This window comes from Bubalus kerabau, chromosome 1 (genome assembly GCF_029407905.1).
Source record: "Bubalus kerabau isolate K-KA32 ecotype Philippines breed swamp buffalo chromosome 1, PCC_UOA_SB_1v2, whole genome shotgun sequence".
NCBI classification, from domain to species: domain Eukaryota; kingdom Metazoa; phylum Chordata; class Mammalia; order Artiodactyla; family Bovidae; genus Bubalus; species Bubalus kerabau.
Window position 1 is genome coordinate 147,238,487 of NC_073624.1, and position 16,135 is coordinate 147,254,621.

Sequence of the window (16,135 nt, forward strand, 5' to 3'; positions counted from 1 at the left end):
AAAAATATTTGCAAACAATGCAACCAACAAGGAATTAATTTCCAAATGATACAAACAACTTACACAACACAATCACAACAACAACAAAAATACCATCCAATCAAAAAATGGCAGAAGACCTAAACAGACATTCTCCAGAGAAGACATACAGCTGGCCAATAAGCACATGAAAAGACACTCAATATCGCTAATTATTAGACAAATGCAAATCAAAACTAGAATAAGTTATCACATCACACAGGTCAGAATGGCCACCATTAGAAAGTCGACAGATGCTGGAGAGGGTGTGGAGAAAAAGGAACCCTCCTATACTGCTGCTGGGGATGCGAATTGATACAGTCACTGTGGAAAACAGTATAGAGATTTCTTTAAAAACTAAAAATAGAATTGCATTTGTTGTTGTTGTTGTTGTTATTCAGTCACTAAATCGTGTTCCACTCTTTGTGACCCCATGGACTGCAGCACACCAGGCTCCCCTGTCCTGCACTATCTCCCAGAGTTTGCTCAAACTCATGTCCATTGAGTCAGTGATACCATTCAACCATCTCATCCTCTGTCGCCCCCTTCTCCTCCTGCCCTCAATTTTTACCTGCATCAGGGTCTTTTCCAATGAGTCGGCTCTTCATATCAGGTGGCCAAAGCATTAGAGCTTCAGCTTCCGCATCAGTCCTTCCAATGAATATTCAGGGTTGATTTTCTTTAGGATTGAAAGCCATCCAAGGGACTCTCAAGAGTCTTCTCCAGCACCAGAGTTCACAAGCATCAATTCTTCAGTATTCCACCTTCTTTATGGTCGAACTCTCACATTCATACATGACAACTGGAAAAACCATAGATTTGACTATCCAGACCTTTGTTGACAAAGTGATGTCTCTGCTTTTTAATATGCTGTCTAGGTTTGTCAAAGCTTTCCTTCCAAGAACCGAGCATCTTTTAATTTCACGGCTGCAGTCACCATCCGCAGTGATTCTGGACCCCAAGAAAATAAAATCTGTCACTGTTTCCACTTTCTCCCCTTCTATTTGCCATGAAGTGATGGGACTGGAAGCCATGATCTTCGTTTTTTGAATGTTGAGTTTTAAGCCAACTTTTTCACTCTCCTCTTTCACTTTCATCAAGAGGCTTTTTAGTTCCTCTTCACTTTCTGCCATAAGGGTGGTGTCATCTGCATATCTGAGGTTATTGGTATTTCTCCTGGCAATCTTGATTCCAGCTTGTGTTTCTTCCAGCCCAACGTTTCTCATGATGTACTCTACATGTAAGTTAAATAAGCAGGGTGACAATAGACAGCCTTGACGTACTCCTTTAATGCTCAAAATTCTCCAAGTCAGGCTTCAGCAATACGTGAACTGTGAACTTCCAGATGTTCAAGCTGGTTTTAGAAAAGGCAGAGGAACCAGAGATCAAATTGCCAACATCCGCTGGATCATCGAAAAAGCAAGAGAGTTCCGGAAAAACATCTATTTCAGCTTTATTGACTATGCCAAAGCCTTTGACTGGTTCCAAATAGGAATGTTTACCTTATGACCTAGCTATTTTATTCCTAGATATAAACCCAACAGGATGTCTACATTCATGCGCCATAAGTAATACACAGATACGTACATAAGAGGAATGTGCATTAAAGCCAAAAACTGGAAACAACTCAAATATTCATCAACAATACAGTGGATAAATAATTATGGCCTATTAAACAATGAAGGGGCTTCCCAGGTGGCACCAGTGGTAAAGAAAGTACCTGCCAATACAGGAGACACAGGAGACCTGGGTACAATCCCTGGGTCAGGAAGATCCCCCAGAGGAGAGCATGGCAACCCCCTCAAGTATTGACACCTGGAGAATCCCATGAACAGAGGAACCTGACAGGCTACAGTCCACAGCATCACAAAGAGTTGGACACAACTGAAGTGACTTAGGATGCACACATTCAACAACAAAAACAAATGAACTACTATATGGCAAGACCTCACAAAGATAACATTGAGCAAAAGGAGCCATACTCAAGAGGCTACATACTGTATGATCCTACTTATACAAAATCAAAATGAGGGGGGAAAAAATTACTCTATGTAATAAGCAGGATAATGGTAACCTGTGTGGTGAGAGTAGTAACTGACACAGGGTATGCTTCTAGGGTTCTAGTATTGTTCTATTTTTTATTCTATTACTCTATTATTGTTATTCTATATAGTCTATTGTTATCTATTTATTTCTATATATTTCAATTGCTATTTATTGTTATTCTACATATTCTATATATTCTATTCTGTAATTCTATATATTCTATTATTGTTCTATTATTGATCTAGGTAGAAGTTACATTCATATATTCACAATGAAAATATATTGACTTGTTTGACAACGTGTATTTTTTGTATATATGTCATTCTTAATGAACCACTAAAAATCCTTAAAGCAATTGTATGACTTGGAAAAAATGTCTGTTGTAGAAGAGCAAAGGTTACACAAAAGTAGCAAATAGGCTACAGGCAAAAAATGTAATCCAGACATTATAAATAATTCTTAGCTAATTCCTAGGTAACTGTTATATGAATATTCTAAAACTATTTAATACCAGATTTAATACTTTACCATTGTAAAAGATTTATTAGGTTATGAGTGACCATATATAATCAATACATGGACCACAGTTTCTGGATCTTGACAGTTTCACCTTTCCTTTCACCATTCTCCCCCAATACTATCCATATACTATCTTCTACAAGCAGCTTCTTTAGGTAACCAAATGCCCATTTTATTTATCACTTTGACTATCTAGCTAAAGCCACAGAAGGCAGTAGAACAGAATAAAAGAGACTCCTATAATAAGGCTATGCAAATTATACTATGTTTTTATTAGAAAAAAATTCTGAATTAGTGTCAGAATTCTTCTTGAAAATAAGCCAATATATATACAGTATAGATAAAAAATCCTCTACTTGCAGTATTCTTCACTCTTTCAAAAGTATTAAACTTATCATTTGCTCTTCAAAACTCCTTCACATTATGACACTAGACAAAGCACACACACACACACACACAAGAATGAAAGCAGGAAATTTTTAAAATGTGTTTCTAGTATTATACTGAGTTACTTGGATCAGAACGCATTCTCCTGATACTTTAACTCCACCACTGAGTTAAAATTCCTTCCAAGTTTTTGAGAACAGTGCTCTCATGGTCACTATCTCTGCTATCCACAAGATAAGCATTGGCCATTCCCCAAATTCCAGAACCATTTGCCATTTCACTGCTTTCCTCCTACACACTAGTGGCAGGAATTCAGTTTGGCAGTTGGTCAAAAAGATTAGGAGTATAAAGCGCTTGGTGATCTTTAACCAAATGTATTTGTTGTGTATATAGCATATGCCATGTATATGTATTTCACACATTATCACAGAACACAGTGAGGGATACAGTGCATAATTCTAAATCCAAAGAGACTTCTCTTTGAGAACTTTTCCTTAAAATAATTTACTTCTGTTGAGCTAAAAGTGTTGATTACTGTTTTTTAAAAAAGCAAATACCATTTCCTGACAATTATTATTCTCTTCTAAGAAAGACCAACATCTTACTATATTTACTGCCAGGTGATTTATGGAAACTATGTTGGCAAATAGATCACATTTTCTGAGAGAAAGAGTACCAAATAGGGTTCATATTCTTTCCAAAGACTTAGCAAAGAAACCATAACTATGAAAGAAATTTCTTCATAAAAATAGTCAAAAATAATTATAAATTTTTATAATATAAAATGATGCTTAGGTTCTTTTTTTGTTTAACAAACATTTATCAGGTGTCTGTTATGTATCAAATAAACGTGATGCTTGCCACCTTTAAGAAGTTGTGTCTAGAGACTTCTCTGGTGGTCCAGTGGTTAAAATTCTGTGTTTCCACTGCAGGGGGCATGGGTTCGATCCCTAACCAAGGAACTAAGATCCCACATGCCATGCTACTGTACAGCCAAAAAATAAAAAGAGAAAGGAGAGAATGGTAAAAGTCAAACATGGAACGTTGTGGGAGCTGAGTTTAAAAGTTTGAACTTATCCAGAAAGATAATCCCTAATCCTTCAAAAGTTACTAAAAGGATTTTAAGCAGGGAAGTAAAATAAGTATATTTTCTTTTTTTAATTTATTATTTTTAATTGAGGCTTCCCTGGTGGCTCAGACAGTAAAGCGTCTGCCTGCAATGTGGGAGACCCGGGTTTGATTCCTGGGTCGGGAAGACCCCCTGGAGAAGGAAATGGCAATCCACTCCAGCACTCTTGCCTGGAAAATCCCATGGACAGAGAAATCTGATAGGCTACAGTTCATTGGGTCCCAAAGAGTCGGACACGACTGAGCGACTTCACTCACTCATTTTTAATTGAAGGATAATTGCTTACATTATTGTGTTGGTTTCTGCCATACATCAACATGAATCAGCTGTAGGCATACATACGTCCTCTCCCTCTTGAACCGCCCTACCTCCTCACATACCATCCCACCACCATTCTAGATAGTCACAAAGCACCGGATTTGAGCACGTGGAAAGAAGCTCAACATCACTCATTATTAGAGAAATGCAAAACAAATCTACAATGAAGTATATTTTACTTTTTAAAAAACACATTTGGCTTTGGTATTGGGCAAGGCTAAGGCAGTAATCCAAAATTCAGAAGGCAGCATTAACAATGGAGAAGAGAGAACAGATCTGAGAAACAAAAGGAAAATTTGTTAAACTTGGAGACTAATTGGAAGAGAGGGGTAGAATAAAAACAGAAAGTCTAACTGATTTGGTAACTAAGTGGATGACAATACCATGGCAGATAAGACAGGAGGAAAAATGGGTCTGAGGTGGTAGGGAGCAAGGAGGAATGATGAATTTATTTCAAATTATCTTAGACATTATGTTTTTTATATATTTTTCAAAGGATCTCTTTAATATATAAATCATACATAATATATATGGGCTTCCCAGGTGGCAATAGAGGTTAAAAAAAAAAAAAAAAACCTGCCTGCCAATGCAGGAGATAAAAGAGATGCAGGTTAGATCCCAGGGTAGGGAAGATCTCCTGGAGGAGAGCATGGCAACCCACTCCACTATTCCTGCCTGGAGAAACCCATGGACAGAGGAGCCTGGCAGGCTATGGTCCATAAAGCTGTAAAGAGTTGAATACAATTGAAGCAACAGCATGCACACATATAACATATATAACCAAAAAAATTGCATTTGACCTAAAGTTTATTGTGGTTAATTATTCATTTTAATTATTTAATTAGTAAAAATTCCCTGATCTTCTTAAAATTACATTTGGGATGGGGATTTTTGCTTCTTTATGCTCTTATGCTTCTTTATGCTCTCAAAATAGCTCCTAACACATGCTGATATATAAAATCAATCCACTAACTAAAAGAGTATTGCTCAGTTCTTTATAAAATAGCCTGCTAATGATATATTCATTATAAGACTATTCAATGAAATATATACACTACCATATGTAAAATCGATAGCCAGTGAGAATTTTGCTGTATGACTCAGGGAGCTCAAATCAGTGCTCTGTGACAACCTAGGGGGCATGGGATGGGGTGGGAGGTGGGAGGGAGTTCCAAGAGGCAGATGTATGTATACCTTTGGCTGATTCGTGTTGATGTATGGCAGAAACTAACAATATTGTAAAGCAATGATCCTTCAATTAAAAATAAATAAAAATGTTTAAAAAAACTATTCAAAATATCAAAAGATGAAATACATGCTTTTAGTATGTAATTTTGTGTGTGTAGTTTTTTAACTGGAGGATATTTGATTTACAATGTTGTGTTTATTTCAGTTGTACAGCAAAGTGATTCGGTTATACATATACATATATTCATTCTTTTCTAGATTCTTTCCTCATATAGGTTATCATAGAATATTGAGTAGAGTTCCCTGTGCTATACAGTAGGTCCTTGTTGGTTATCTGTCATATATATAGTAGTATGCCTATGTTCATATCAAGCTCCTGATTTATCACTCCCACTACATTTCCCTTTATCATGTACTAGTAACACAGCAGCAACGTGAGTTATACATAGTTTATGCAAAACAATTTTTTATGTTTAGGAAATATAAACCTCCAGAAAAATGAAAAATGTACCTCTAAGGTGGCCAGGTCTGAAACTTCCATCTCCAATTGTTTACAAGGAAACTGACAAATTTTTTATGTATGGGAAAAGACATCTTCAGCTTCATTAGTCATTTCTCATTTCATGACAAAAAGTGTACATTTCTCTGTTTATTATGGCTAAACTATGGTGTGAGGAGAACAAAATGAAGGAAGAATCAGGAGTGGGGCTCTGAGTCTTGGAGCTGCCTAATGAGCCACTCTGTCGCCCACAGTTAGCTCCTCAGAGCTCAACAAAAGACTAATTAAACTCAAATCAACTAAAACACAACACTCAAATCTAATCCCATAAGGATATGCAGTTGCTTCCAACCAGGACTAGAATACTCACTTTCTTTGCGAACTTCCTCAAGTGCCCTAGTAAGTTCTTCCTTTAAAACTGTGGCTTCCTGAGCGATCTTCTCTCCCTTGTCTAATAAATTCCAAGTTGCTTCCTCCACAGAAGCTAGAAGGACTCTGGCTCTTTTTGAACGTCCTTTTTTCCTGTTGGAAGGATTCTGGGGACAATTTACAAGTGTAGTAACCTAAAATTGGAAAAACACAAGTCATTCGTCAGACAAATTGCAAGAGGAACAGTCTTGGGATATCATAGACCAGAACAAAAAGAAGTATTTCATAATAGCATGATTCATTCCCAATACTACTAGTACATTCCCAAAAGTCAAGTCAAGTCACCAATAGCAATATTATCAGCTACCACGGACTTCCCAACTAAAGATAGGAAGAAAGGAAGGAAGGAAGGAAGGAATCTCATCAAGTTTTACTATTGGAACAATGCAAAATATACTATATATAATATCCACATATATATTATTTGATATATATATCAAATGATTATTTATATCACTTTGTAGCCAGCAATCTACATTAAGAGGGAGGCAAAAATAATTACAGTTAAGTCAGTAGGTAGTAATCTATTTAGATTAAGAAAAGAGATTACTAATGTGTGTGGGGGTGCGGTGCAGAATCACTCTGAAACATGTAAAACAGTGGCTATCTAAGGAGGACAAAACCCAAGTTCTAACTATGACCTACATTCTGGCCCTTTGTAAACTCTTACCTCTCTCCTACACTATCCCCTAACTCAGTTGGCCTCCCCAACACTCAGATCCCCCTCAACGTGTCCTATCAAGAAGCCTTTCCTGACCACACCAGTCCTCATCCTCTTCCACTCTGTTCCCTCACTACCCTTTATACTTCTTCAGGACATTTCAGAGCATGATATTTTTTGTTCATACATGTTTATTGCACCCTTCCAACACAAAACGTAAACTCCATGAAGACAGGAAATGTGGTTTCTTTCTCCTGCACTCAGAACAATGCATGGAAGTTGGGGTGGTGGTGGTTGTTGTTCAGTCACTAAGTCATGTCAGACTCTGTGACCCCATGGACTGCAGCACACCAGGCTTCTCTGTCTTTTACTATCTCCCAGAGCTTGCTCAAACTCACGTCCATTGAGTCAGTGATGTCATCCAACCATCTCAACTTCTGTCATTCCCTTCTTCTCTTGCCTTCAATCTTTCCCAGCATCAAGGTCTTTTCCAATGAATCGGCTCTTCGCATTGGGTGGCCAAAGTATTAAAGCTTCAGTTTCAGCATCAGTCTTTCCAATGAATATTCAGGGTTTATTTCCTTTAGGAATGACTGGTTTGATCTCCTAGATGTCCAAAAGACTCTCAACAGTCTTCCCCAGCACCGCAATTTGAAAGCACCAATTCTTTAGCACTCAGCCTTCTTTATGGTCCAACTCTCACATCCTTATATGACTACCGGAAAAACCAAAGCTTTGACTATATAGACCTTTGTCAGCAAAGTGATGTCTCTGCTTTGTAATACACTCTCTAGGTTTGTCATAGCTTTTCTTCCAAGGAGCAAGCGTCAATTTCAACATAAAGTAGTTGCTCAATAAGTGTTTCTTATATAAATGGCTTAATGAATGGAATAATTGAACCAATCAACTTTTTTGTTAATTTATTTTTTAATTGAAGGATAATTGCTTTACAGAATTTTGTTGTTTTCTGTCAAATATCAACATGAATCAGCCACAGGTATACATATGTCCCCTCTCTCTTGAACCTCCTACCCATCTCCCTCCCCACCCCACCCCTCTAGATTGATACAGAGTCCCTGTTTGAGTTCCCAGTCATACAGCAAATTCCCATTGGTGATCTATTTTACACATGTAATTTAAGTTTCTATGTTACTCTCTCCATACATTTCATCCTCTCCTCTCCTCTCCCTGATGTCCATAAGTCTGTTCTCTATGTCTGTTTTCCCATTGCTGCCCTGCAAATAAATTCATCAGTACCATCTTTCTATATTCCATATATATGCATTAGTATATGATATTTATATTTCTCTTTCAAACAGAGAAACTTTTTAATGTCTATATTTTAAATTGCCTGAATATGTTAATAATGAGCATGTATTACTTTTGTAGATTTGCTAAAATAAAAATAAACTCAAACTTCCCTAGTGATACAGTGGATAGAAATCTGCCTGCCAATGCAGGGGACACAGGTTCAATCCCTGGTCCAGGAAGATTCTACATGCTGCAGGGCAACTGAGCCCATACACCACTACTGAGTCTACTCGGTACAACTGCCAAAGCCTGCACATTCTAGGGCCCCGTGAGCCACAACTATTGAGCCCAAGTGCTACAACTACTGAAGCCCATGTGCCTAGAGCCCATGTTCCACAAGAAAGCCACTGCAACGAGAAGCCTGCACACTACAACTAGAGAGTAGCCCCTGCTCTTTGCAACCAGCAAAAGCCCACATGCAGCAACAAAGACCCAGTACCACCAAAATAAAAATAAGCAAATAATTTTTTAAAAAAAAAAGAATAAACTCATGATAAAAGCATTGTTTGGAAACAGAAATTAAGTATCTGTATTTGGAAACAAAACCTTATACAAAATTACATTGTGGAAAATATCCATTTAATTAAACCTCGAATCCCAATAACTAAATATGGTTAACATTTTCATAAGCAAAACTTGAAGATCCCCATTGTAGAGAAGAAAAAGACACTTGTACCCACTATTTTAAAAAGGCCTGAAACTCTTGTTGAAAGCTAGGCTCTTGTGTGTCATCAAAGAGCCAAAGCTTTTAACAATCATGTGCCACACTTTGACAACAGACTATACATAATCTTTCCTGTTCTGCAGCCTCTGGAGACTTTGCTTGTTTATTATTAATGGAGCATTAAATATTTGTTTATTTGACTAACTGGATCCAGTTCTTAGCCAAGAACTGAGAAGGGAGTTGGTGATGGACAGGGAAGCTGGGTGTGCTACAGTCAGTCCTGCTGCTAAGTCGCTTCAGTCATGTCCGACTCTGTGAGACCCCAGAGATGACAGCCCACCAGGCTCCCCCATCCCTGGGATTCTCCAGGCAAGAACACTGGAGTGGGTTGCCATTTCCTTCTCCAATGCATGAAAGTGAAAAGTCAAAGTGAAGTCGCTCAGTCGTGTCCGAATCCTAGTGACCCCATGGACTGCAGCCCACCAGGCTCCTCTGTCCATGGGATTTTCCAGGCAAGAATACTGGAGTGGGGTGCCATTGCCTTCTCCAACAGTCAGTCCATGGGGTGGCAAAGAGCTGGACATGACTGAGTGACTGAATTGAACTGAACTGAGAAAGAACTCACAAGCTACAGGGGAAATATATGGATGAAAATAATTTTCATCTGCCCTTTTATTCCCCTCCTCTGTCCAACAAACCTTCCTCTTTATCCTAGTTTGCTGTATTCCCATATTCACAACCCAGAGTGGATTTCCTTATAGCAAGCATTTATTTCCTTTCTTGAAAAATGATAATAATCATATTATTCTTTAAGATTATATTAAGTTTAAATAATGTAAAGTGTTTTTTAAGACATAAAATATGGCACAAGTGTTGGATGGTATTTAACGTGTGTTTTCTAGTCCATCCCCATGAGATCCTTGTCAAAGATGTTCTCTCTGGGTCTATCTATATCTTGCTCATAGGGTCCTCCAATCTAAATGTGAAGGAGTCAATTAACAAAGCAGATTCTGTGTGCTCTACAAGCAGTCAAATAGGGCCACATGTCTTTATTGTGCATTATGTAAAGATGATAATAAGTCTGGTTTATTACATGGGTTTTCACATATTCCAAAAGACAAGTATCTTGCTATTATCAGTGTAATTTATATATCAAGAGTTATAAGATACTTGTCCAGATTAAGACAAATTACAGCACCTTGCTTAAAACCTTTGTTTTAAATGAACAATAAGTATCATTGTCTAAAATGTTCCTTCAGAATTTATTTTAAGTGCCACAGTTCATGACGCTTCCCACTGAACATTCCTCTATTATTGTTCAGATCCACCAAGCGCCAAATGTTTTCCATAGAATAGCCTGAGCTTTCAAATTAAAATGAGCATTCCAGAAATGCTTTGTTCCTTATAATAAATGCCAGAGAAGTAGGAAATGTGAAAAGAACATTGTGCTTCCATCAAAAAAAAAAAAAAGCAATTGCACCTTGCAAGTTTTTCAAGTTTAACCTAAATCTTCTTTTTAAATACCCCAATATAGTTATTTAATACTGACTAAAGTCGTGATGCTTCCAATGATTCATTTTATTTCAAAAAGTACATATGATGTAGTAGGCCTTGGGATATAAAAATATAGAAAGCTAAAACTTTTTTTTACCCCAAATCACTTATGGGGATCTAACCAACTATCATAAGTGACCCGGGGGGCTTCCCTTGTGGCTCAGGTGGTAAACAATTCACCTGCAATGCAGGAGACCTGGGTTCAATCCCTGGGTTGGGAAGATCCCTGGAGAAGGGAAAGGTTACCCACTCCAGTATTCTGGCCTGGAGAATTCCATGGACTGTATAATCCATGGGGTCGCAAAAGTTGGACACAACTGAGCAACTTTCACTTTCACATAGGTGACCATGACCCCTGAAAGTAGATGAATCTCACCAAGGGCTGGAGGGTGCATATGTTTTCTGAAACCATCTCCCACCTCTTCTACCAGCAAACAGTAAAAATTAGCCTGAAGCTATTTTGTGAAATAATTCTTGTTTCTTTTCCAGCGCAAAATCAGTTATATACCAGGAACACAAAAACTTTATTGGAATTTATAGCAAAGATTATTCTAATGTAAGACCCAAGTTCAGATCTTGCTAATCTTTCTTTTTACCACTGTGCAAAACTGACCCCTTTTCTTCTTTATCAGACTTACATAGTCCTTCTCAAATGGAAAGTCTTTGACCTCAAGTGTGCAGCTCTTAAAGAACTTGGGTTTTGTTCACTTTTCTTCAGTCTATAAATCTGTTCTAGGCTACAGACACACCTTCATCATAGATACAGAATCAGCTCCCCACTGATGTGGTCCTAAATTAAAGATAAGAGTCAAACATGACTGAGCGTCTTCTCTTTCACTTTTCACTTTCATGCATTGGCGAAGGAAATGGCAACCCACTCCAATGTTCTTGCCTGGAGAATCCCCAGGGATGGGGGAGCCTGGTGGACTGCTGTCTATGGGGTCGCACAGAGTCGGACACGACTGAAGCGACTTAGGAGCAGCAGCAGCAGCAGTAATATAAAAAGAAGAAATTTCTTACTTTATGCATTCTTCTCATGCATAATTCCATAATACCAGGTGTATTTTAATGGTGTATAACACTTATACATTAAAATTTAGAGTACAAAAAAAATAAAAGGGTTTTCTAATCTTTCCTGATTCATGTATGCTTTTTAGGTACCCCGAAGATACTGAAATTGATATGCTAGGAAACTACCCCTTTGTGGAACACAGCCTTGTGAAGGGGCTTGCATAACTCAGTGAAGCTATTAGCCATGTTTGCAGGGCTACCCAAGATGCACAGGTCATAATGAAGAGTTCTGACAAAATGTGGTCAACTGCAGGGGGAAATGGCAAACCAGCCCAGTTACTCTTGCCACAGAACCCCATTAACACTATCAAAAGGTAAAAAATATATGACATCAGGAGATGAACCCCCCTCCCAGATGGGAAGATGTCCAATATGCTACAGGGAAAGAGCAGAGGATAATTACTAATAGCTCCAGAAAGAATGGAGCTGCTGGGCCAAAGCAGAAACAACACTCAGTTGTGGATATGTCTGATGGTGAAAATAAAGTCCAGAGCTGCAAAAAAAAAAAAAAAAAAAAAAAAAACAATATTGTATAGGAATCTGGAATGTTAGGTCCATAAATCAAGGTATATTGGATGTAGTCAAGTAGGCGATGGCAGGAGTGAACATCAACATCTTAGGAATCAGGACAGGAATGGGTGAATTTAATTCAGATAACCATTATATCTACTCTGTGGGCAAGAATCCCTCAGAAGAAATGGAGTAGTCCTCATAGTTTACAAAAGAGTATGAAATGTAGTGCTTGAGCACAATCTCAAAAATGACAGAATGATCTCTGTTCATTTCCAAGGCAAACCATTCAATATCACAGTAATCCAAGTCTATGCCCCAACCACTGATCCCAAAGAATTTAACCAGTTCTATAAAGACCTACAAGAACTAATATCAAAAAGAATGTCCTTTTCACCATAGGGGATTGGAATGCAAAAGTAAGAAGTCAAGAGATGCCTGGAGTAATAGGCAAGTTTGGCCTTGGAGTACAGAATGAAGCCGGGTAAAGGCTAACAGAGTTTTGTGAAGAGAACACATTGGCCATAGCAAACACCCTTTTCCAACAACATAACAGATGACTCTGCACATGGACGTCAGAAAATTGTCAACACTAAAATCAGATTGATTATATTTTTTACAACCAAAGACGGAGAAGCTCTATGCTGCTGCTGCTGCTGCTGCTAAGTCACTTCAGTTGTGTCCAACTCTGTGCAACCCCATAGATGGCCTCCTACCAGGCTCCCCTGTCCCTGGGATTCTCCAGGCAAGAACACTGGAGTGGGTTGCCATTTCCCTGTCCAATGCATGAAAGTGGAAAGTGAAATTGAAGTTGCTCAGTCGTGTCTGACTCTTCGCGACCACATGGACTGTAGCCCACCAGGCTCCTCCGTCCATGGGACTTTCCAGGCAAGAGTGCTGGAGTGGGGTGCCATTGCCTTCTCCGGAGAAGCTCCATACAGTCAGTAAAAACAAGACCTGGCTCAGATCATCAGCTTCTTAATACAAGATTCAGGCTTAAATTGAAGAAAGTAGGGAAAACCACTAAACCATTCAGGTATGACCTAAATCAAGTCCTTATGATTATACAGTGGAGGTGAATAATAGATTCAAGGGATTAGCTCTGGTAGACAAGAGTGCCTGAAGAACTACAGACAGAGGTTCATAACATTGCATAGGAGGTAGTGTTCAAAACTATCCCAAAGTAAAAAAAAAAAAAAAAAAAATGCAAGAAAGCAAAGTTGTTGTCTGGGGTGGCCTTACAGATAGTTGAGGAAAGAAGAGAAGTGAAAGGCAAGGAAGAAAGAAAAGATATACCCAACTGAGGGCTTCCCTGGTAGTTCAGCGATAAAGAATTGGCCTGCAATGCAGGAGACACAGGAGACATGGGTTCGATCCCTGGGTCAGGAAGACCCCCTGGAAGAGGACATGGCAACCCTCTCCAGTATTCTCTTGCCTGGAGAATCCCACGGACAAAGGAGTCTGGCATGCTCCAGTTCACAGTGCTGCAAAGAGTCATACATGACTGAAGTGATTTGGCATGCATGCACACCCAACTGAATACTGAGTTCCAGAGAATAGCTAGGAGAGATAAGAAGGTCTTCTTAAATGAACAATGAAAAGAAATAAAGGAAAACAATAGAATGGAAAAGACTAGAGATCTCTCCAAGAAAATCAGAGAAGCCAAGGGAATATTTAATACAAAGATGGACACAGTAAAGAACAGAAACAGCAAGGACCTAACCAAACAAAGCAAAAGACATTAATAAGAGATGGCAAGAATACACAGAAGAACTGTACAAAGAGATTTTAATGACCTGGATAACCACAATCGTGTGATCACTCACCTAGAACCAGATATCTTGGAGTGTGACTTCAAGTGGACCTTAGGAAGCATTACAATGAACAAAGCTAATGGAGATGATAGAATTCCAGCTGAGCTATTTCAAATCCTAAAAGATGATGCTGTTAAAGTGCTGCACTCAATATGTCAGCAAATTTGGAAAATTCAGCAGTAGCCACAGGACTGGAAAAGGTCAGTTTCCATTCCAATCCCAAAGAAGGGAAATGCTAAAGAATATTTAAACTACTGTACAACTGTTCTAGTTTCACATGCTAATAAAGTTATGGTCAAAATTCTACAAGCTAGCCTTCAGCAGTACATGAACCAAGAACTTCCAAACGTACAAATTACATTTTGAAGAGGCAGAGGAACCAGAGATCAGATTCCCAACATCTGTTGGATCATAAAAAAAGCAAGAGAGTTCCAGAAAAATATCTACTTTTGCTTTATTGACTACACCAAAGCCTTTGACTGTATGGATCACAACAAACTGTGGAAAATTCTGAAAGAGATGGGAATACCAGACCACCTTACCTTCCTCCTAAGAAACCTGTATGCAGATCAAGAAGCAACAGTTAGAACTGGACATGGAACAATGGACTGGTTCAAAATTTGGAAAGGAGTACAACAAGGCTGTATATTGTCACACTGCTTATTTAACTTATATGCAGAGTACATCATGCAAAATACTAGCTGGATGAATCACAAGCTGGAATCAAGATTGCTGGGAGAAATATCAACAACCTCAGATCAGATGATACCACTCTAATGGCAGAAAGTGAAGAACTGAAGAGCTTCCTGATGAAGGTGAAAGAGGAGCATGAAAAAGCTGGCTTAAAACTCAACATTGAAAAAAACTAAGATCATGGCTTCCAGTCCCATCACTCCATGGCAAATAGAAGGGGCAAAGTGGAAGCAATGACAGATTTTATTTTCTTGGACTCCAAAATCACTGTGGACAGTGACTGCAGCCATGAAAATAAAATACATTTGCTCCCTGGAAGGAAAGCTATGACAAACTTAGACAGCGTATTACAAAACAGAGACATCGCCTTGCCAATAAAGGTCCGTCTAGTCAAAGCTATGGTTTTTTCAGTAGTCGTGTACGTAAGTGAGAGTTGGACCATAAAGAAGGCTGAGCACCAAAGAATTTATGCTTTTGAACTGTGGCACTAGAGAATACTCTTGAGAGTCCCTTGGACTGCAAACCAGTCAATCCTAAAGGAAATCAATCCTGAATATTCATTGGAAGGACTGATGTTGAAGCTGAAACTCCAACACTTTGGCCACCTGATGCAGAAAGCCGATTCATTGGAAAAAGACCCTGATGCTGGGAAAGATTAAAGGCAAAAGGAGAAGGGGGCAGCAGAGGATGAGATGGCTAGGTAGAATCATCAATTCAACGGATATGAGTTTGAAAAAACTCTGGGAAATAGTGAAAGACAGAGGAGCCTGGTGTGTTGCAGTCCATGGGGTTGCATAAAGTTGGACACAACTTAGTGAGTGAACAACAGCTAAGGGATTCAACTGCCACTGTAGAGACCCACACTAGTGTGCAATAGGAGCATTACAGAATATGGCATGAGTTTGTGATCTATTTTCATTTGTCACATTAGTGCAATGCCTTAGTATCTCAAATGGTAGTACTGTAGAAAGTCTTCTCTAGTGCCAACTTGGGTAACACATTCATATTCTATAACCATATTCTTTCCTAATCTAACTTTTTTAAATTTTACTATCACTGTAATATAAAAAGCCATGTCAACAGCTATCTCTTTTCTTACTTATTAGATAAAATATTTTGAATTTTAACCCTTCTCTAATAGCTCACAGGAGCCTTCTTTGCTACTTTGTTTCCATAAGTTAATTTTAATGGGTGAATCAGGCTTCCCTGGTAGCCTTATGGGTGAAGTAAAAAATTAGACTTTTAAGCCATGTTGATTAGCTAAAACCGTCAAACAGGATTATGAAAGAAATTAGAAGGGTAGGGGAAAATTGTAGAATTATAA

The 16,135-nt window shown here is 38.5% G+C and overlaps 1 protein-coding gene across 7 annotated transcripts in view; it reads right to left on the reverse strand.

Annotated features, from left to right (window-relative positions):
• Nucleotides 1-16,135, reverse strand: part of CTNNA3 (catenin alpha 3) — a 1,911,430-nt gene that overhangs the window by 1,816,310 nt on the left and 78,985 nt on the right. For all 7 annotated transcript variants that reach the window (XM_055590589.1, XM_055590598.1, XM_055590586.1 and 4 more), the window contains exon 3: nucleotides 6,475-6,667. In XM_055590589.1, coding sequence (XP_055446564.1) covers nucleotides 6,475-6,667 — 193 coding nt within the window. The remainder of the gene's footprint in view (nucleotides 1-6,474; nucleotides 6,668-16,135) is intronic.